The following is a 20,582-nucleotide window of genomic DNA, read 5'->3' as shown; positions in this document are numbered from 1 at the left end:
TCCAAGTTATCTGAACTCTTCCTTTTGGGTTTCCCTCCACACCTCACCTTATTAAAAAGCAAAGTACAATTTAGATTAGACTTTTGGTTTAATTTGCCATAATCCTGATTTCTGCTGTAGCAAGATTCTATGTTTTGTTTGGGGGCTGGGGTGGCGGGGAGGCTATCGATCATAAGACCTGGAGAGGTATTTTCCAAATAATAATTGGGGCAAGTCATTTGTTTTCATTCAAGTCCGCTCAGAACACAGAGTGTTTGCTACAGTATATCCCTGATAATACTTTTCTGCCAAGTTGCTGTTCTTAAGCTACCTGCGCAAGTGTAGAAATTTACAGGGTGTGAATTTCCAGTTGCAGGATGTAACTTTAATGTTTTTCACTAAAATTAGAAGCACCCACGCCTGCAGTTCCTCGCACACGCTGAGGTGAGTTACAGATTTTTAATCCTGCGAGTGCGCGGAGGCACCAAACGTGGGCTGGGGCTCCCCTGGAAAATCAAAGCAGAGCAACCATGGGCTGGGAGTGGCTGCCATCTACTGGCCGGTGAAAGGGTAGCAATGGCAGAGGCTTGCCGCCTGTTCATCTGGTTGCAGAGGGGGTGCGACGCAGAGCGCCGGAGAGATTCAATCAATACCTTCCCCCTTTCTAAAGACTCCCGGCCTGGGCGGAGTTAGCTGGTCTCGGCTGACTTTGGGGGTGCTACAGTTGCCTTTGGAGAAAAACTGTGGCAGCCCCAGCACTCGAGAAGCTCGATGCCATCCAGGGCAAAGCAGGATCGGCCCACATCCCAAGAACAGAAAGAAAGTCCCAATCTTGGTCTGTACTAGTCCGCAAATACCTGTTGCAAAAAAAGGCCCATTTCCATTAATACAACGGGCCTAAAAATATTCCTCGGGCTTTGATCTATTGCAAAAAAAGCCTGTCAAACTGTGAAGATAAATTGACTCCCGAGTCACCCTGGGCTGCCAGGCATCGGAAAGTGTCTTTGCTTCTGTTGTGTGTCTTTCCGTATTGACATTTTTTATCTTGTTCCTCATTGTTTAGGAGTGAAGAGCCACACCTGCGAGCAGTGTGGGAAGTCCTTTGCCCGGAGAGACATGCTGAAGGAACACATGAGGGTGCACGACAATGTTCGAGACTATCTGTGTGCAGAGTGCGGCAAAGGTGAGAGACACACTCCCGACACTGGAGGGACCGGTGCTGCAGTCCACGAGCTGCAGCGCAGAGGAGTTGAGCTTGGTCTCAGCCAGCCTGCTACAGGTGCCGAATTGGGGGGGGAGGAGTGGGAGAGGAGAGTAGCAACTGTTTCCTCAAAGTTAATACTGGAAGTGTAATCACAGCAAGCTCCCACAAACAGCAATGATTATTTTTTTTAGTGATGTTGGTTGAGAGATAATTATTGGCCAGGACACCGTGGAGGAACTCCCCCGCTCTTCTTCGAAATAGTACCACGGGATCCTTCCAGCACTTTGTAGAAAATAAAACACTGAGCAATATCAGGACCATTCTCGCTTGGAGTGTGAATAAAGCTTGCTACAGCTATATTCTCCCTCCTCTTTCTCTCTCCTCCCTCCCCCCCCCCCCCCCCGCTGTCTCCCTCTCTTTCCCCCCAGTCTCCCTCTTCCTTGCCCCCCGTCTCCCTCTTCCTTGCCCCCCGTCTCCCTCTTCCTTGCCCCCCGTCTCCCTCTTCCTTGCCCCCCGTCTCCCTCTTCCTTGCCCCCCGTCTCCCTCTTCCTTGCCCCCCGTCTCCCTCTTCCTTGCCCCCCGTCTCCCTCTTCCTTGCCCCCCGTCTCCCTCTTCCTTGCCCCCCGTCTCCCTCTTCCTTGCCCCCCGTCTCCCTCTTCCTTGCCCCCCGTCTCCCTCTTCCTTGCCCCCCGTCTCCCTCTTCCTTGCCCCCCGTCTCCCTCTTCCTTGCCCCCCGTCTCCCTCTTCCTTGCCCCCCGTCTCCCTCTTCCTTGCCCCCCGTCTCCCTCTTCCTTGCCCCCCGTCTCCCTCTTCCTTGCCCCCCGTCTCCCTCTTCCTTGCCCCCCGTCTCCCTCTTCCTTGCCCCCCGTCTCCCTCTTCCTTGCCCCCCGTCTCCCTCTTCCTTGCCCCCCGTCTCCCTCTTCCTTGCCCCCCGTCTCCCTCTTCCTTGCCCCCCGTCTCCCTCTTCCTTGCCCCCCGTCTCCCTCTTCCTTGCCCCCCGTCTCCCTCTTCCTTGCCCCCCGTCTCCCTCTTCCTTGCCCCCCGTCTCCCTCTTCCTTGCCCCCCGTCTCCCTCTTCCTTGCCCCCCGTCTCCCTCTTCCTTGCCCCCCGTCTCCCTCTTCCTTGCCCCCCGTCTCCCTCTTCCTTGCCCCCCGTCTCCCTCTTCCTTGCCCCCCGTCTCCCTCTTCCTTGCCCCCCGTCTCCCTCTTCCTTGCCCCCCGTCTCCCTCTTCCTTGCCCCCCGTCTCCCTCTTCCTTGCCCCCCGTCTCCCTCTTCCTTGCCCCCCGTCTCCCTCTTCCTTGCCCCCCGTCTCCCTCTTCCTTGCCCCCCGTCTCCCTCTTCCTTGCCCCCCGTCTCCCTCTTCCTTGCCCCCCGTCTCCCTCTTCCTTGCCCCCCGTCTCCCTCTTCCTTGCCCCCCGTCTCCCTCTTCCTTGCCCCCCGTCTCCCTCTTCCTTGCCCCCCGTCTCCCTCTTCCTTGCCCCCCGTCTCCCTCTTCCTTGCCCCCCGTCTCCCTCTTCCTTGCCCCCCGTCTCCCTCTTCCTTGCCCCCCGTCTCCCTCTTCCTTGCCCCCCGTCTCCCTCTTCCTTGCCCCCCGTCTCCCTCTTCCTTGCCCCCCGTCTCCCTCTTCCTTGCCCCCCGTCTCCCTCTTCCTTGCCCCCCGTCTCCCTCTTCCTTGCCCCCCGTCTCCCTCTTCCTTGCCCCCCGTCTCCCTCTTCCTTGCCCCCCGTCTCCCTCTTCCTTGCCCCCCGTCTCCCTCTTCCTTGCCCCCCGTCTCCCTCTTCCTTGCCCCCCGTCTCCCTCTTCCTTGCCCCCCGTCTCCCTCTTCCTTGCCCCCCGTCTCCCTCTTCCTTGCCCCCCGTCTCCCTCTTCCTTGCCCCCCGTCTCCCTCTTCCTTGCCCCCCGTCTCCCTCTTCCTTGCCCCCCGTCTCCCTCTTCCTTGCCCCCCGTCTCCCTCTTCCTTGCCCCCCGTCTCCCTCTTCCTTGCCCCCCGTCTCCCTCTTCCTTGCCCCCCGTCTCCCTCTTCCTTGCCCCCCGTCTCCCTCTTCCTTGCCCCCCGTCTCCCTCTTCCTTGCCCCCCGTCTCCCTCTTCCTCGGCCCCCCGTCTCCCTCTTCCTCGGCCCCCGTCTCCCTCTTCCTCGCCCCCCGTCTCCCTCTTCCTCGCCCCCCGTCTCCCTCTTCCTCGCCCCCCGTCTCCCTCTTCCTCGCCCCCCGCCTCCCTCTTCCTCGCCCCCCGCCTCCCTCTTCCTCGCCCCCCGCCTCCCTCTTCCTCGCCCCCCGCCTCCCTCTTCCTCGCCCCCCGCCTCCCTCTTCCTCGCCCCCCGCCTCCCTCTTCCTCGCCCCCCGCCTCCCTCTTCCTCGCCCCCCGCCTCCCTCTTCCTCGCCCCCCGCCTCCCTCTTCCTCGCCCCCCGCCTCCCTCTTCCTCGCCCCCCGTCTCCCTCTTCCTCGCCCCCCGTCTCCCTCTTCCTCGCCCCCCGTCTCCCTCTTCCTCGCCCCCCGTCTCCCTCTTCCTCGCCCCCCGTCTCCCTCTTCCTCGCCCCCCGTCTCCCTCTTCCTCGCCCCCCGTCTCCCTCTTCCTCGCCCCCCCCGTCTCCCTCTTCCTCGCCCCCCGTCTCCCTCTTCCTCGCCCCCCCGGCTCCCTCTCTCTTACCCCCCCCCTCCCACTCTCCCCCGTCTACACTCTCTCCCCCCCATTTCCCCCATCTCCCTCTTCCCCCCTCTCTCGCACGCCCCCTCCTCTCTCTCGCGCCACCTTGGTATGTCATGGAGAGTTATTGAAAAATGTAACCAACCACTGTCTAGAATTCATGATCATAAGAGAACTTGGCCAAGAAAAGGCCATTAGGACATCAAGCCTATTCCTTTCACAGCTCCTGCACATCTCCTGCAATCGCAGACTCTCCTCTCCCACCCACCCACACCCACCCAAGATTGCTATACTCTTGCCTAATCTCCATGTGAATGAAACAAATGTATTAATATCTCGAGAATCCTCCAACCCCTTTATCAACCGTTATATGATCCCGTTCCTTTCTGTCTATTAGTCTGTTCACCAGCCAGCTGTGGGGTGCGAATTCTAAGCTCCGGCCTTGCTCAAGACTTGTTAATGATTTCCTTCTCTTTGCCGTTCGGCGCCCAGGGATGAAAACCAAGCACGCCCTACGCCATCACATGAAGCTCCACAAGGGGATCAAAGAGTACGAGTGCAAGGAGTGCCATCGGAAGTTTGCACAGAAGGTCAACATGCTCAAACACTACAAGAGGCACACGGGTAATCCAGGCTAAGACCAATCGCAATGTGACGTCTACCTGTTTCCATATCGGAGTACTGTGGCTCTCCTGGTTCAGGGAGATCCACAGATACCGAGCAGGACAACCATTATAACGCCCGCAAACCCAACTCTGGGTTTATGGGAGTTATAATGGTTGTCCTGCTCGGTATCTGTGTCATGTGAATAGGGGAGTCCATCCTACATAGGACCAGAAGTAATCTATTCAACCCCTCGAGCCTTCTAGGCCATTCAGATCATGGCTGATTTATAGCTAAACTACATCCACTCGCCTTGGCTCCATATCCCTTAATACCCTCGGCTAGCAGAAATGTTTCGATCTCCGATTTAAGATTAGTAATTGAGCTAGCAACTACTGCTTGTTGTGGGAGACAAGACTGAGAGGTGATCTCATTAAAACGTACAAGATTCTGAGGGGGAGTGTCAGGGTAGATGCTGAGAGGTTGTTAATGAACTAGGGGGCATTGTCTCAGGATAGGGGGTCAGCAATTTAAGACTGAGATGGGGAAAAATGTCTTCACTCAGAGGGTTGTGAATCTTTGGAATTCTCTATTCCAAAGAGCTGTGGATGCTGAATGATCGAGCATGTTCAAGGCTGAGATAGATCGATAGATTTCTGGACTCTAGGGGAATCAAGGGATATGGGGATCAGGTGGGAAAGTGAAGTTGAGGTCGAAGATCAACCATGATCTTATTGAATGGTGGAGCAGGCTCGAGATGCTGTATGGCCTACTCCTGCTACCAATTCTTATGAGAGAGTTCTGCCCTTTTGTGTGAAGAAGTGTTTCCTAACTTCTCTGCTGAATGGCCTGGCTCTGATTTTAAGGTTATGTCTCCTTGTCCTAGTCTCCCCCACCAGCAGAAAAGGTTTCTTTCAATCTACCCTATCAGTTACTTTCAAAATCCTAAAAACCTCAATCAAATCACCCCTTAACCATCTGTATCCCAGGGGATACAAGCCCAAATAAAATCAGTACCAGTGCTTAAAACGGAATAGTTTTATAACAACAAATTGCTTTTATATAGTGCCTTTAATATAATAAGGGACATCATGTAGGACAGAACAGATGCCTAGGGGGTAGTAGATGAGTTGAGAGAGATGACCGAAAAGATTTGAAGGTGATGGATGAGGTTTAAGGAAACAGTGAGATCTTGCTGCCCTGTTTGCCCAAATAAGAGGGGCTGCGTTTCAAAAATAATCCATTGGTTGTAAAGTGCTCTGGGACATCCTGAGGACGTAATAAGACGCTTTGTAAATGGAAGCAGTTTCTTTCTTGAGGGAAGTACGTTGCCTGGATGAGTACAGCTCCAACAACACTCAAGAAGCTCGACATCATCCAAGACAAAGCAGCCCATTTGATTGGCACCCCATCTACCACCTTAAACATTCACTCCCTCCACCACCGACATACCATGGCTGCAGTGTCTACCATCTACAAGATGCACTGCAGCAACTCGCCAAGGCTTCTTCGGCAGCACCTCCCAAACCCGCGACCTCTACCACCTAGAAGGACAAGGGCAGCAGGCGCATGGAAACACCACCACCTCCAAGTTCCCCTCCAATTCACACACCATCCTGACTTAGAAGTATATCGCCGATCCTTCATCGTCGCTGGGTCAAAATCTTGGAACTCCCTCCCTAACAGCACTGTGGGAATACCTTCACCAGACGGACTGCAGCGGTTCAAGAAGGCGGCTCACCACCACCTTCTCGAGGGCAATTAGGGATGGGCAATAAATGCTGGCCTTGCCAGAGACGCCCACATCCCATAAACGAATTTTAAAAAACCCATCAACCTTGCAGTTACAGATAAGCAGTAATTGGCACCTGTCCAATCTCGCTCGCCCTACCTGCAGCTGCGAACTGTTTCCACCCCCCCCCCCCCCCCCCAGGTGGAAGTTGAGTATTTTGTGACGGGGAGCTTCACCATTCCTTACCTAGGCCTGAAGTATTATTAAAGCATGTGTATATTCGGGGCCAGGTGGCATAGAGGATCACCACACTGTCCTTTCAATCCTGTAGGATGCATAACAACAATTACTTGCATTTATGCAGCACCTTTAACATAGTAAGACGTCCCAAGGCGCTTCACGGGTGCGATTATCAAGCAGCATTTGACACCGAGCCACACGAGATATTAGGGCAGGCGATCAAAAGCTCGGTCAAAGAGGTAGGTTTTAAGGAGCGTCTTCAAGGAGAAGAGAGGGGTGGAGAGGCAGAGAGGTTTAGGGAGGGAATTCCAGAGCTTAGGGCCCAGGCAGCTGAAGGCACGGCCGCCAATAGTGGAGCGATGAAAATCTGGGATGCGCAAGAGGGCAGAATTGGCGGAGTGCAGAGATCTTAGAGAGTTGTAGGAGGAGGTTACAGAGATTGGGGGTGGGGGGGCGAGGCCATTGAGGGATTTGAAAACAAGGGTGAGAATTTTAAAATTCAGTATAAGAGCTAGCGCAAGAAAATAGGACATCATAGGAATTACTTCTGAGTTTTTTAAGGAGTCACTGGTTTCCATACACACCACTTGATGTGGTACAGCTCGGTGTAATGCATGCTGACAGACACTGCATGTTGTGTACTTTCTTAATATGTGCATTGTGTGTGTTTTTTATTCTTTGCAGGTGTGAAGGACTTCATGTGTGAGCTGTGTGGGAAGACTTTCAGTGAGAGGAACAGTATGGAGAACCATAAACTGCTTCATACTGGTGCGTGTGCCAAACTAAACTGGTTCACATTCAAGCTAGGACCAGGTGTCTCGGGGCCCAGGAGTCACTGATGAATCATTTTTAAGAGCCTACTGATTGATTTTATTGAGAACGAAAAGGGAAAGATTTGCATGGCTATGGGGATAGAGCAGAGGAGTGGGACTAGTTGAACAACTCTTTCAAAGAGCCGGCACAGGCACGATGGGCTGAATGGTCTTCTGTGCTGCATAATTCCAATTAAATGGAGAATAATGGATAACCATAAGAGTGAGTTACAGGCGATGTTACCCCCGCATTTTTTTTGGGTTGCGTGGTCCCTTTAATGGGCTGCGCGGCCCATTCATAATTGCGCGTGAGCACAAAATATCCCATTGAGAAGCCGGAAAACGGCCTGCGCGGGATCGCCAGACAGCTGAGCGGCTGCGCAGCTTAGCGGAAACCGTGGTTACAGGGTGGAGTTTTAATTCATGGGTACAAAATGTGTACAGGAAACTTTCGATTTACCGGCACCTACATAACCGGAAATCTCGGTTAACCGGCAAAATTCAGGAGTAGGTTCAGGTAACTTTTATTACTTGCCTTCCTCCATTTGTTGCTGTGCAAGGGTGTGGCTGCAGCTGTTGCTAAGCTACAGAGACGCTTGCAACTTGTGGCCATTGTTCTGAAGCAACAGGGTTTGTTGCTTTATACGGAGCTCTCAGCGCCGTATCTTTTACTATAGCGTTCGGTTATCCAGAATTTTTGATGAACCGGCACCACGTCGGTCCCGTCCGTGCCGGATAAAAAAAAGTTTCCTGTATATACGGAATAAAGCATACCTGGGATTGAGTTACAAGCAGGAATCCAATTTGAGTTCAGGTGGTTCATCTGTAGAATATATCGTGGATTCACAGGAATGAGCACGAGAAATTGTGTTAAAGTACCAAGTTATATCCATACTGTTTTTTAATCTCTGTTGAGGAGTGTTCCCATCCATCAACTGTTCATTAACCAATTTTAGTCAGCAGCGATCCCACTTTTGAGTCCTTTTTATTATTGTCTTCCCTCCGCCCACCATGCAGTCGGAAAGCAGTGGACCTGCAGCGTCTGTGAGAAGAAGTTCGTCACCGAGTACATGCTCTTCAAACACATACAGCTGACTCACAAAAAGGTGGAGGCCCAGAACTGCCACCTGTGCGGCACCAAGGTTTCTACACGAGCTTCGATGAATAGGCACATGAGGCGCAAACACCCCGAGGTGAGAGGTTTTAGGGATAGACTGACTGACTGACTGCCGGGCGGGAGGGGGGGCTGCTCTGGTAACAAGGGCACCCACCTGAACAATATCCCATCGGTGGGGAGGGGAGAGGGCAGTGTTTCAACATCTGTTTTATGGCAGCTTCTGTTTTTACACATTGGTAAAAGGGAAATCAGCCCTTCACCCTGTTGGACTGCTTTCTTGTTCCTTTTCATCTCGTTACTTTAAATGCCAGATTACACACACACACTCAGTTGTGGCAATGCAGGATCAGGACTTTATTGGAACTCCATACTTCACAAAACCAGTGTGAGCTCTGAGACGTCACACTCCACGATTCCAGTGTGAGCTCTGTGAGACGTCACACTCCACGATTCCAGTGTGAGCTCTGTGAGACGTCACACTCCACGATTCCAGTGTGAGCTGTGAGACGTCACACTCCACGATTCCAGTGTGAGCTGTGAGACGTCACACTCCACGATTCCAGTGTGAGCTCTGAGACGTCACACTCCACGATTCCAGTGTGAGCTCTGTGAGACGTCACACTCCACGATTCCAGTGTGAGCTGTGAGACGTCACACTTCATGATTCCAGTGTGAGCTGTGAGACGTCACACTCCACGATTCCAGTGTGAGCTGTGAGACGTCACACTCCACGATTCCAGTGTGAGCTCTGTGAGACGTCACACTCCACGATTCCAGTGTGAGCTGTGAGACGTCACACTCCACGATTCCAGTGTGAGCTGTGAGACGTCACACTCCACGATTCCAGTGTGAGCTGTGAGACGTCACACTCCACGATTCCAGTGTGAGCTGTGAGACGTCTCACTCCACGATTCCAGTGTGAGCTGTGTGAGACGTCACACTCCACGATTCCAGTGTGAGCTGTGAGACGTCACACTCCACGATTCCAGTGTGAGCTCTGTGAGACGTCACACTCCACGATTCCAGTGTGAGCTCTGTGAGACGTCACACTCCACGATTCCAGTGTGAGCTGTGAGACGCCACACTCCACGATTCCAGTGTGAGCTGTGAGACGTCACACTCCACGATTCCAGTGTGAGCTCTGAGACGTCACACTCCACGATTCCAGTGTGAGCTCTGAGACGTCACACTCCACGATTCCAGTGTGAGCTCTGTGCGACGTCACACTCCACGATTCCAGTGTGAGCTGTGAGACGTCACACTCCAGGATTCCAGTGTGAGCTCTGTGAGACGTCACACTCCACGATTCCAGTGTGAGCTGTGAGACGTTACACTCCACGATTCCAGTGTGAGCTCTGTGAGACGTCTCAGTCCACGATTCCAGTGTGAACTGTGAGACGTCACACTCCACGATTCCAGTGTGAGCTGTGAGACGTCACACTCCACGATTCCAGTGTGAGCTGTGAGACGTCACACTCCACGATTCCAGTGTGAGCTGTGAGACGTCACACTCCACGATTCCAGTGTGAGCTCTGAGACGTCTCACTCCACGATTCCAGTGTGAGCTGTGCGACGTCACACTCCACGATTCCAGTGTGAGCTCTGAGACGTCACACTCCACGATTCCAGTGTGAGCTCTGAGACGTCACACTCCACGATTCCAGTGTGAGCTCTGTGAGACGTCACACTCCACGATTCCAGTGTGAGCTGTGAGACGTCACACTCCACGATTCCAGTGTGAGCTGTGAGACGTCACACTCCACGATTCCAGTGTGAGCTCTGAGACGTCACACTCCACGATTCCAGTGTGAGCTCTGTGAGACGTCACACTCCACGATTCCAGTGTGAGCTGTGAGACGTCACACTCCACGATTCCAGTGTGAGCTCTGAGACGTCTCACTCCACGATTCCAGTGTGAGCTGTGCGACGTCACACTCCACGATTCCAGTGTGAGCTGTGAGACGTCACACTCCACGATTCCAGTGTGAGCTGTGAGACGTCACACTCCACGATTCCAGTGTGAGCTGTGAGACGTCACACTCCACGATTCCAGTGTGAGCTCTGAGACGTCACACTCCACGATTCCAGTGTGAGCTGTGAGACGTCACACTCCACGATTCCAGTGTGAGCTCTGTGAGACGTCACACTCCACGATTCCAGTGTGAGCTCTGTGAGACGTCACACTCCACGATTCCAGTGTGAGCTGTGAGACGTTACACTCCACGATTCCAGTGAGCTGTGAGACGTCACACTCCACGATTCCAGTGTGAGCTCTGTGAGACGTCACACTCCACGATTCCAGTGCTAAGCAGTGGTTCACTCACATCTTTTGTATCAAATTTCACCTTTGATTACTACGTTCCACGCATACTACCAATAAATCATAGTACATCAAAGATACATACAAATGCCAACAGAAAAACATAAACCCAACAAACATGCATTTAACTGTTCTAATTATTTTATTGTCATGACCAGAAGTGACATAACTGCCGTCATAAACTCTTCCCATTTCCCTAAACGCAAGCTAACCTATTCCAGACCATTACAGATATGGCTGAATGACTCTTACACATTCGACTATTTTACTTTCCTGTGAAGATATCCTTGCTTTTAGGCTTGCTTACACAATTTACCACACATGCTGTGCTGTGCTGATCCGACAGACTGCCCAGAAAGAACATTTGAGGTACTCTAGTAATGCAGACTTTCGCTCCCACATGCCCCACCTGAAGCTTTTTTATTAGACAGTAGCTCAGTGCAGCTTCGTGACAATCATGTGGCGCAGTTATCACAGGGCACATTTGAGTAGAAACTCCGCAGAATAGTCGTACTGACTGTATATTTGACCGCTGGATGATTGGATACCAGTTGGCGCAATACAGCAGCTTCCAGGGACCACTACCATTGAGGGATCTTCCGTTACAATAGTGTGAGTAAGGGAGCAAGTCTGCTTCATTTTAGATCAGTACAAGCTATAGTGATAGAGGTGAGGATTGCAAGGTGAGGGAGAAGAAACACTGAGCTTCTTCCTTCAAACAGAAAAGTTTAAGAGGAGATCTAATAGAGGTGTTCATAATCAGGAACCCTGCAGATGTTATTGATTTCTGGAGTTCCACTACAAATACTGACATGCTGCGAGGGACCTCCTGTCCTAACATAAGAATTAGGAGCAGGAGTAGGCCATAGGTCCCCTCGAGCCTGCTCCGCCATTCAGTAAAATCATGGCTGATCTTCAACCTCACCTCAACTTTCCTGCCCGATCTCCATATCCCTTGATTCCCTTAATATCCGAAAATCTATCGATCTCAGCCTTGAATATACTCAATAATTCAGCATTGGCAGCTCTTTGGGGTAGAGAATTCCAAAGATTCACAACCCTCTGAGTGAAGAAATTCCTCCTCACCTCAGTCTTAAATGGCTAACCCCTTATCCTGAGACTATGCCCCCTAGTTCTAGACACTCCAGCCAGGGGGAAACAATCTCTCAGCATCTACCCTGTCAATTCCCCTCACATTCTTGTATGTTTCAATGAGATCACCTCTCATTCTTCTAAACTCGAGTATAGGCCCAATCTACTCAAGAACTCCTGAAAGACGGTGCCCGTTACAAAATGAAAACCGTGCTTTTATTGCGGAAACGTGTCCTTCTTTGTACGCAGCAATAGAAATAAGATGTCAGTAAGTCAACAAATGCAGAAATCTGATGGTGTCGTGGACCCAGTTTGGAAAATCATCGCTCTGACCTGTAACATTTAGAAATGTGTAGCAATTTAGTAGCCACACGCCCCCTCTAACCACCGCAGATTCATGACTGTGCACTAGAATCATACAGCACAGAAGGAGGCCATTCGACCCATCGTGCCCGTGCCGGCTCTTTGGTAGAGATATCTGATTATTCTCACTCCCCCGCTCTTTCCCCATAGCCCTGTAAATGTTTTCCTTCAAGTATTTATCCAATTCCCTTTTGAAAGTTACTATTGAATCTGCTTCCACCACCCTTTCAGGCAGCACATTCCAGATCACAACAACTCACTGTGTTTAAAAAAAAAAAAAATGTTCCCTCATGTCGCCTCTGGTTCTTTTGCCAATCACCTTAAATCTGTGCCCTCTGGTTACCGACCCTCCTGCCACTGGAAAGAGTTTCTCCTTATTTACTCTACCAAAACTGTTCATGATTTTGAACACCTCTATCAAATCTCCTCTTAAGCTTCTCTGCTCTAAGCTACTCCACTCTCTCCACAGTATAAACCTCCAAAATATAAACTTTTATTTTGTACCCCTCAAGATCTGGGCTGTTGGTGCTGGGAGTAAAACCTCTTCTCATTTCTGCCGCCTAGTGTAAGCAACAAACACTCCCAGGTCAGGTCGAGCACGGTTAGATGCAGAGTGAAGCCCCCTTTTTTTCCTTGGCATCAACAATAATGCCCCATCCTCAGAAGAGTGCCCTCTACTGAGCCAGTATGAGCTCCTCATTTCCCACACCAGCCGTTTTGCAGGTTTATCTGAGTGGGGTTGCCAGTTAGTACCCATTCCGTGCTGTGGGCCCCTGCCCCTCGGAACTGAACCAGCAGAAAGAGGAGACGATCGTCCCATTGCCAGGGCTGGATTCGAACTCCGATCACAGCAGTGAAGAGGCAGCCATTTCGGCACCAATTTCACCAAAACGGTCTCGACCCTTTCCTTACGGAATGGATTCCCCTGTTGAACTTACAAAAGGGAATTGGACAAATACTTGAAAAGGAAAAATTTGCAAGGCTATGGGGAAAGAGTAGGCAGGGAGGGGGAGTGGGACTAATTGGATCGCTCTTTCAAAGAGCCGGCACAGGCAGGATGGGCTGAATGGTCTCCTCCTGTGCTGTATTGTTCTATGACTGCTGGAGCTGTTGATTGCTGCCTTGTGTGTGGGGGGGAGGGATTGACTCTCAGTAACCGACACCGTTTGTCGCTGACGTTTGGCCGTATTTTACCCTTTCCATGTTGCAGCAGGACATAAGCTTACACGAGAGCGAGCTAGCGGAAATGGGCCAGGTGAAGAGATCGAAGCGAGGGCAAAGGAAGAAACGGAAGACGGAGGAGGAGGAGGAGGAGGAAGAGGAGGAGGACGATGAAGAGGAAGACGACGACGACGACTCAGCAGCAGCTCCCGAAGAGGCCACGCTGTACTCTTACACGGATAAAGAGACTGGATTCACGGGAACTGTGGAGGACGAGACAGATTCAGCAGTGCAGAACATGAGTCAGGTTAGTGGCAGAAACCGAGTTAGGATCAGTCTGTAATATCGGCGTATGCTTCCCTGATGGTAAAGGTAAAAGAAATAGACAAGACTTGCATTTATATAGCGCCTTTCGCGACCTCAAGACGTCCTAAAGCAATTTGCAGTCAATTAAGTACTTTTGTAGTCGCTGTTGTAATGTAGGAAATGCGGCAGCCAATTTGTACACAGCAAGGTCCCGCAAACAGCAATGAGATAAATAACCAGATTATCTGATTTACTGATGTTGATTGAAGGATAAATATTGACCAGGGCACTGGGGGAAACGTCCCTGCTCCTCTTCAAAATAGTGCCATGGGATCTTTTACATCCACCCATTGCATTTCTTACATTACAACAGCGACTATACTTCAAAAGTACTTCATTGGCTGTAAAGCGCTTTGGGACGTCCTGAAGCTGTGAAAGGCGCTAGCTATATAAATGCAAGTTCTTTCTTTCTGTTGTACAATTTGTGTTTACCACTTTAAAAAAAAATTTTTTTTTGCTTTAGGTGGTCGTGACACTCGGAGATTCAAATGCTACCACGGCAACCAGCTCCGCCGGGCTGACAAACATCGCGGTGTCGCCCAACATCAGCACGGTGGCCGGCGCCCACTTCACCAACCTCCAGCCCATCACGGTGACCAACCTGACGCTGCAGGACCGCCAGATGCAGCTCGACTCCATCCTGACGGTCAGCTTCGACTCCATCAGCGGCTCCGCCGTGGTGCACAGCCGGCCGATGGAGATCCAGATCGAGGCGCAGGCTGCCGCCGCCGCCGCCCCTCCGCAGGCCCACTCCCTCACCCAGTCCATGAACTTGACCACCTTTGTCAACTCCATCGCCCCCGTGGAGAGCCCGCTGGCCGAACAGCAGCACACCATTACCTGGAGGGCCGTGCCCCAAGCCGCGGACAATTCGCACCACATCCTCCAGCCTCAGCCGGCACCGGCGCAGCAGCAACAACAGCAGCAGCAGCAGCAGCAGCAGGTTCAGATACAGACACAGCAAACCCAACAGCCCCAACAACAGATGTACAGCTACTAAAGACCCCCCGCCGCCCCACAAAAAATAAATAAACTTTTCACCCTCCTGACATTAGGAACAATCAATGCAAAATAAACTGTGACTGACATTCAGTGGCTTTACAGAGTGGAAAGAAACAGTCTACTCCACTTGATCCGCTCCAGACTTTTGTGACTCCGCAGCACCAAAATCCCTTCCGTGTTCACTGTAGTCCACTCCACAGATTTCCTGGCTGAGGAGGCGTGATTGTTGAACACAGCAGAATGTGTCTGGAGTGTAAAATTAGCAGTTTAAAATGAACAATTTTTTTAAAATTAAATCATTAAAAAAAAATCAGACTTGAAGTGCACCGCAATTTAAAAAGAAAATGTATCTCTGATTCTGTGACACTTCAGAACATGAGTTTAAAAATATGTTGGATTTGTGAATCAGTCAGTGCAGCTGCTGAATTTCCAGCTCGGTTTTCTGTCTCTGTACATGTTTTGCTTTATCTGCCCATTTGCTTTATCTGTGTCTCTTTCTCATTCTGTAGCCTAGATTTTTTTTAATCGGATTGATTTTAAAACTAGCGCTCATCCATTTAAAGTGAATGTGTTAACTAACGCCAGGTGGTAAGATAACACCGATCTGAAAATCTAGAGCTGTGTCTCTTCTATCTGTGTTTTTTCACCCCCCCCCCCCCCCCCCCCAACATACATATTTAACTTTTTTTCTTCAGTTACTAAGGGATTGCTCAGTGTGCTGACCAGAGCAACAACTAACAGCTGCCAAACACTTACACTAATAAAAGAGAGCAATGTGTGTCGGCCAACTGAAGGAAAACCTTCAGCAATAAGGTTTCTTCATGAAAGGACAACTGGCTGGTGTACAAGATCGTTTTACTTAGCGGGTTTGTGTGAAGAAAGTGGCAATAGAAGTAAATGCATTTATTTTTTTGCCAATCTTGTCATCCTCCACCACTGACCATAGGAAATAGGAGCAGGAGTCGGCCATACAGCCCCTCGAGCCTGCTCCGCCATTCAATAAGATCATAGCTGATCATCGAACTCAACTCCACTTTCCCGGCCTATCCCCATATCCTTTGATTCCTTTAGTACCCAAAAATCTAGTGATCTCCATCTTGAATATACTCAACAACAGAGCCTCCACAGCCCTCTGGGGTAGAGAATTCCAAAGATTCACAACTCTCTGAGTGAAGAAATTTCTCTTCATCTTACTCCTCAATGGCTGACCTATCCTTAGACTTTGATCCCTCATTCTAGACTCTCAGCATCTACCCTGTCGAGCCCTCTAAGAATTTTATACGTTTCAATGAGATCACCTCTCGTTCTCCTAAACTCCAGGGAGTAAAGGCAATGGTCCCTGCTGGAGTTTGGTTTCATCTTGTATCTTATCCAAATTGACATTCTTAATGTTGAGTGCAGCGGGGCTATCAGATCCAGTCCCCGCCCTCTCCTCATCTGGCGCACGTACACATACACCTTCCAGCATTGCATAGAAATCGGGAGTAGCAGCAGATTTTTTTTTCTCCCTATCCTATGGCCACAAAGGCCAATTGTTACAACCCCAAGTGCTACCCTGACTGAGCTCACCCAACTCAGCACCTGCTGGGGATTGAGCCTGCAACCTTCTGTTCTGCACATAAGCTCAGATACAGAGTGCCTCGCCAGCGATGCCAGGAGGGAGGTGTAAAATGCATATTTCTACATCGTGAATGTGTAATGAAGCTTTGACTGATATTTTTGAGCTACTTTTCTTGGTAATTTTTTTTAATGTAATTGTAAACCTATGAATGCTATCACTACAATGCCATGAGCTGGAGAAGGAATAACCTTATTGCTGACCGGTTCCCACTGGCTGGGTCTTTTCAGTGAATGGTCAGTCAGTAATCATCCCCAAACCCAATTCCCTTTTCAAGTATACAGGAAAAAATGTTCCAGTGTGCAGTACTGATCTTCCAACCTGAGGAAGACTTTGAGGGTGAAGATTCAGCCAAGCACTGAAGGTGTGAAAGCAAAAATCGAAAATGCTGGAAACACACAGCAGCTCGCTCAGCATCTGTGGAGAACACAGATGAGTTAACGTTTTGGGTATAGACCCTTCACCAGAACTGGATCTACACCTGAAACATGAACTAATTTGTTCCCTCCACGGATGCTGACTGACCTGCAATGCGTTTTCAGCATTTTCATTTTTTTGTTTTCAGATTTCCAGCATCTGCGGGGCTTTTTTGTGTACTTTGTTGACACTGAAGATGTGGGGTGTACAGAAGTCAAGGATGATAGGCTGTTTGTCCCATGAAAGCTCATCCCTCTAGCTTCTCACAGTGGCAGCCAACGCCAAACATTTATTGGAGAGAGAAACAGAGTTAACGTTTCAGGTTGATGACCCTTCGTCTGACGGAAGGTCATCGACCTGAAACGTTAACTCTGTTTCTCTCTCCACAGATGCGGCCTGACCTGCTGAGTATTTCCAGCATTTTCTGTTTTTATTTCAGATTTCCAGCATCCAGTATTTTGCTTTTGTCCAAACATTGTCCTTTTTGTGAAGAAGTTTTTTTGATATCTGATCTAAAACTAGATTATATTTAACTGCTGGTCCTCTTAGCCTACCTTATTTTAAAGTATTTTTCATTTACCTTATCTAAGCTATTTAATAGTTTGTGTACTTCACTGAGGCTCCCTCTCAGCTATCTTCTCTCCAGACTATGGAGATTAATAGTATATCTACTTTTCCCTTAAAATCATATAATGTTGCTCTTCTCCGCAGATTCTCCAGTGCTAAATTGTGTGGGATGAGATGTTAAACTGAGGCCCCATCTGCTCTCTCAGGTGGTTGTAAAAAAATCCCATGGCACTATTTCAAAGAAGAGCAGGGGAGTTCTCCCCGGTGTCCTGAGCCAATATTTATCCCTCAATCAGCAGCACTAAAAACGGATTATCTGGTCATTATCACATTGCTGTTTGTGGGAGTTTGCTGTGCACAAATTGGCTAGCACGTTAAGTGACAACACTTCAGAAATACTTCATTGGCTGTAAAATGCTTTGGGACGTTGTGAAAGGCGCTTTATAATTGCAAGTTTTTATTTCATGTTGGTGTCACTCTTTTGCAGTTGGGGCTAAGGCAGAGTGGGAGGTGTTTTTATTCTAAAAAAAGGTAAGTCTGAAATCAAAACAGAAAATGCTGGAAATGCATAGCAACGCCATCATCATTATGCCTTTCAGAAAATGTGCCAAAACACTTCATATCGGAGAGAGTGGACGCTCAGCGCTATTAAAAGAGTTACAAGGGATGACTGAATACACAATGGAAAAGGAAGCTTTTAAAAGTGGGGCGATAAAATCAAATTAAAGCGATTTAGAGGGAGAGTTCCAGAGAGTAAGGCTGAGATGTATGAAAGCTCTGCCACGGACGGAGGAGCATTGGGGAAATGGGTATTGGGTATCAGACCAAGAGCCTGAAGGAGATTGCGGAGGTAGGACTAGGATGTGGCCATTGTAGTGATTTAGAAACTGGCAAAGATTTTGAATTTGATAGAACAGTGGTTATGGCAAACGGGACAGGGTGTAGGGACAGAGTTAGGGATCAGTTGGAATTTCTGTAGGGTTGGATCTTGGGAAGAGGCTATTGGAGAAGTTTTGACACAACAATAAAAAGAAAGACTTGCATTTTTATAGCGCCTTTCACGATCTCAGGACGCCCCAAAGTGCTTTACAGCCAATGAAGTACTTTTGAAATGTAGTTGCTGTTGTAATGTAGGAAATGCAGCAGCCACTTCCTCAGTACTGCAATGAAGCGTTAGCCTGGATTATGTACTCAAAGTGTAGATGAGACATTTGAAATGGGAAAATATATTTCCTTTTGATATGCTGTTGGATCTGCTGTATATTTCCAGCAGTTTTCTGTCCTTTAGTTAATTTAGCCTGCAGCTTGCTGTTCTATATCTGAACTGGAAAAAAAAAAATCTCCTGGTGAAAAGAGTGGAACAATGTTTAATTGTCAGTGTGGTCAAACTAGGCAAGCACAGAATCTCCCATTAATAAATAAAGATTAACAGATGGTAAAATAAAGAACTTGAATTTACAGAGTGCCTTTCATGTCTTCAGGATGGTCCAAGGTGTTTCACAGCCAATAAACTACTTTTGAAGGCAGGTTGTACACAGCAAAGTCCCACAAACAACAATGAAATAAATGTCCAGCTAGTCTGTTGTGTCCAAAAAATACTTTTCAACCCTTTAAGGCAGTTCTTGTAAGAAAGACTTGCATTTCTATAGCGCCTTTCACGACCACCAGACGTTCCAAAGTGCTTTACAGCCAATGAAGTACTTTTTGAAGTGTAGTCACTGTTGTAAAGTAGGAAACGTGGCAGCCAATTTGCACACAGCAAGTTCCCACAAATAGCAATGTGATAATGACCAGATAATCTGTTTTAGTGGTGTTGATTGATGGATAAATATTGGCCAGGACATAGAAACATAGAAGATAGGAGCAGGAGTAGGCCATTCGACCCCTCGAGCCTGTTCCGCCATTTAATGAGATCATGGCTGATCATCCAAATTCAGTACCCTGTCCCTGCCTTCTCCCCATATCACTGGATCCCTTTAGCCTTAAGAAATATATCTAACTCCTTGAATATATTTAATGAACTGGCCTCAACTGCCTTCTGTGATACAGAATTCCACAGGTTCACCGCTCTCTGGGTGAAGAAATTCCTCCTCATCTCTGTCCTAAATGGCTTACCCCTTATCTTTAGACTGTGACCCCTGGTTCTGGACTCCCCCGCCATCGGGAACATCCTGCATCTAGTCTGTCCAGTCCTGTTAGAATTTTATAAGTTTCAATGAGATCCCCTCTCATTCTTCTAAACTCCAGCGAGTACAAGCCCAATCGACCCAATCTCTGGGGAGAACTCCCCTGCTCTTCGAAATCCTGCCATGGGATCTTTTACGTCCACCTGAGAGAGCAGACGGAAGACAGCACCTCAGACAGTGCAGCACTCCCTCAGCACCGCACTGCAGTGTCAGCCTGGATTTTTGCGCTCAAGCTCTGGAGTGGGACTATGAACCCACAACCATTCTGGCTCAGAGACCAGAGTGTTACCCACTGAGCCACAGCTGACAATGTGTGAAGATATCCCTTTTAAATACTGCAACTTCTCTTGCCCCTCACAAAGATGGCGCCCGCCCTGCTTCAATCGGCAAATGTCCAGTGCAGCCATCGGCTGCCCATTGGATGAAATCCCCGTCTTTCGCGCGTGCGTAGAAGGGCCGGGCAGAGCCGACCAATGGGCGTGGCGGGGTTGGCGGACGTCATTAAGGCGGTAAATGCGAGGGTAAGCGGCGGCTGGCGGGCGGGCGGGAGAGGGCTCGCGAGCGAGTGGAGTGGACCAGACCGCGCGTGGGGAGGGCCGGTACCCGGACATTGGGGGAGGGGCTCCCCCCCCTCGGGCTCGGTGAGTGGGCTGGCCGGTTGCCACAGTAACGGTCGGTGGGGTGGGAGCGCGGAGAGGAGGTGAGCGGCCCGGCCGGTGAGTCTCCGCTCCCGGCACCGAGGGCGCTCAGGGAGGAGCCGCTTCGGGCTCAACTTTAGGGTCGGGTTTAGGATAATTAACTAGGTTGAAATTTTAGGTCTGAAGATTAGGATTGGGGTCATGATTAGGGTCATGAATGGGTTTTAGGATTAGGGTCATGATTGGGTTTTAGGATTAGGGTCATAAATGGGGTTTTAGGATTAGGGTCATGAATGGGTTTTAGGATTAGGGTCATGATTGGGTTTTAGGATTAGGGTCATGAATGGGTTTTAGGATTAGATCATAATTGGGTTTTAGGATTAGGGTCGTGAATGGATTTTAGGATTAGGGTCACTGATTTTAGGATTAGGTCATGAATGGGATTTATCATAATAATCATAATCAACTTTATTGTCAGTGCACAAGTGCAGTACAACGAAATGTAGGCTTGCGGCTCCCG

The 20,582-nt window shown here is 49.7% G+C and overlaps 1 protein-coding gene across 6 annotated transcripts in view; it reads left to right on the top strand.

Moving 5' to 3' along the window:
* prdm15 (PR domain containing 15) overlaps positions 1-14,981 on the top strand; it is a 72,558-nt gene extending 57,577 nt beyond the window's left edge. For 4 of the 6 annotated variants that reach the window (XM_086007221.1, XM_086007216.1, XM_086007218.1 and 1 more), the window contains 6 exons: positions 1,043-1,162; positions 4,321-4,452; positions 7,088-7,171; positions 8,233-8,408; positions 13,318-13,575; positions 14,098-14,957. In XM_086007221.1, coding sequence (XP_085863347.1) covers positions 1,043-1,162; positions 4,321-4,452; positions 7,088-7,171; positions 8,233-8,408; positions 13,318-13,575; positions 14,098-14,634 — 1,307 coding nt within the window. In that variant the 3' untranslated portion in view covers positions 14,635-14,957. Of the gene's footprint in view, positions 1-1,042; positions 1,163-4,320; positions 4,453-7,087; positions 7,172-8,232; positions 8,409-13,317; positions 13,576-14,097 lie in introns of all 6 variants that reach the window. The other 2 variants (XM_086007217.1, XM_086007220.1) reach the window with 2 other exon arrangements.
* Positions 14,982-20,582: the final 5,601 nt, after the last annotated feature.

This window comes from Somniosus microcephalus, chromosome 14 (assembly GCF_052327205.1).
Source record: "Somniosus microcephalus isolate GS21.2 chromosome 14, FLI_Smic_1.0, whole genome shotgun sequence".
NCBI lineage: Eukaryota > Metazoa > Chordata > Chondrichthyes > Squaliformes > Somniosidae > Somniosus > Somniosus microcephalus.
The sequence above is the reverse complement of the archived record's forward strand: the minus strand, read 5'-3'. Positions and strand labels throughout refer to the sequence as shown.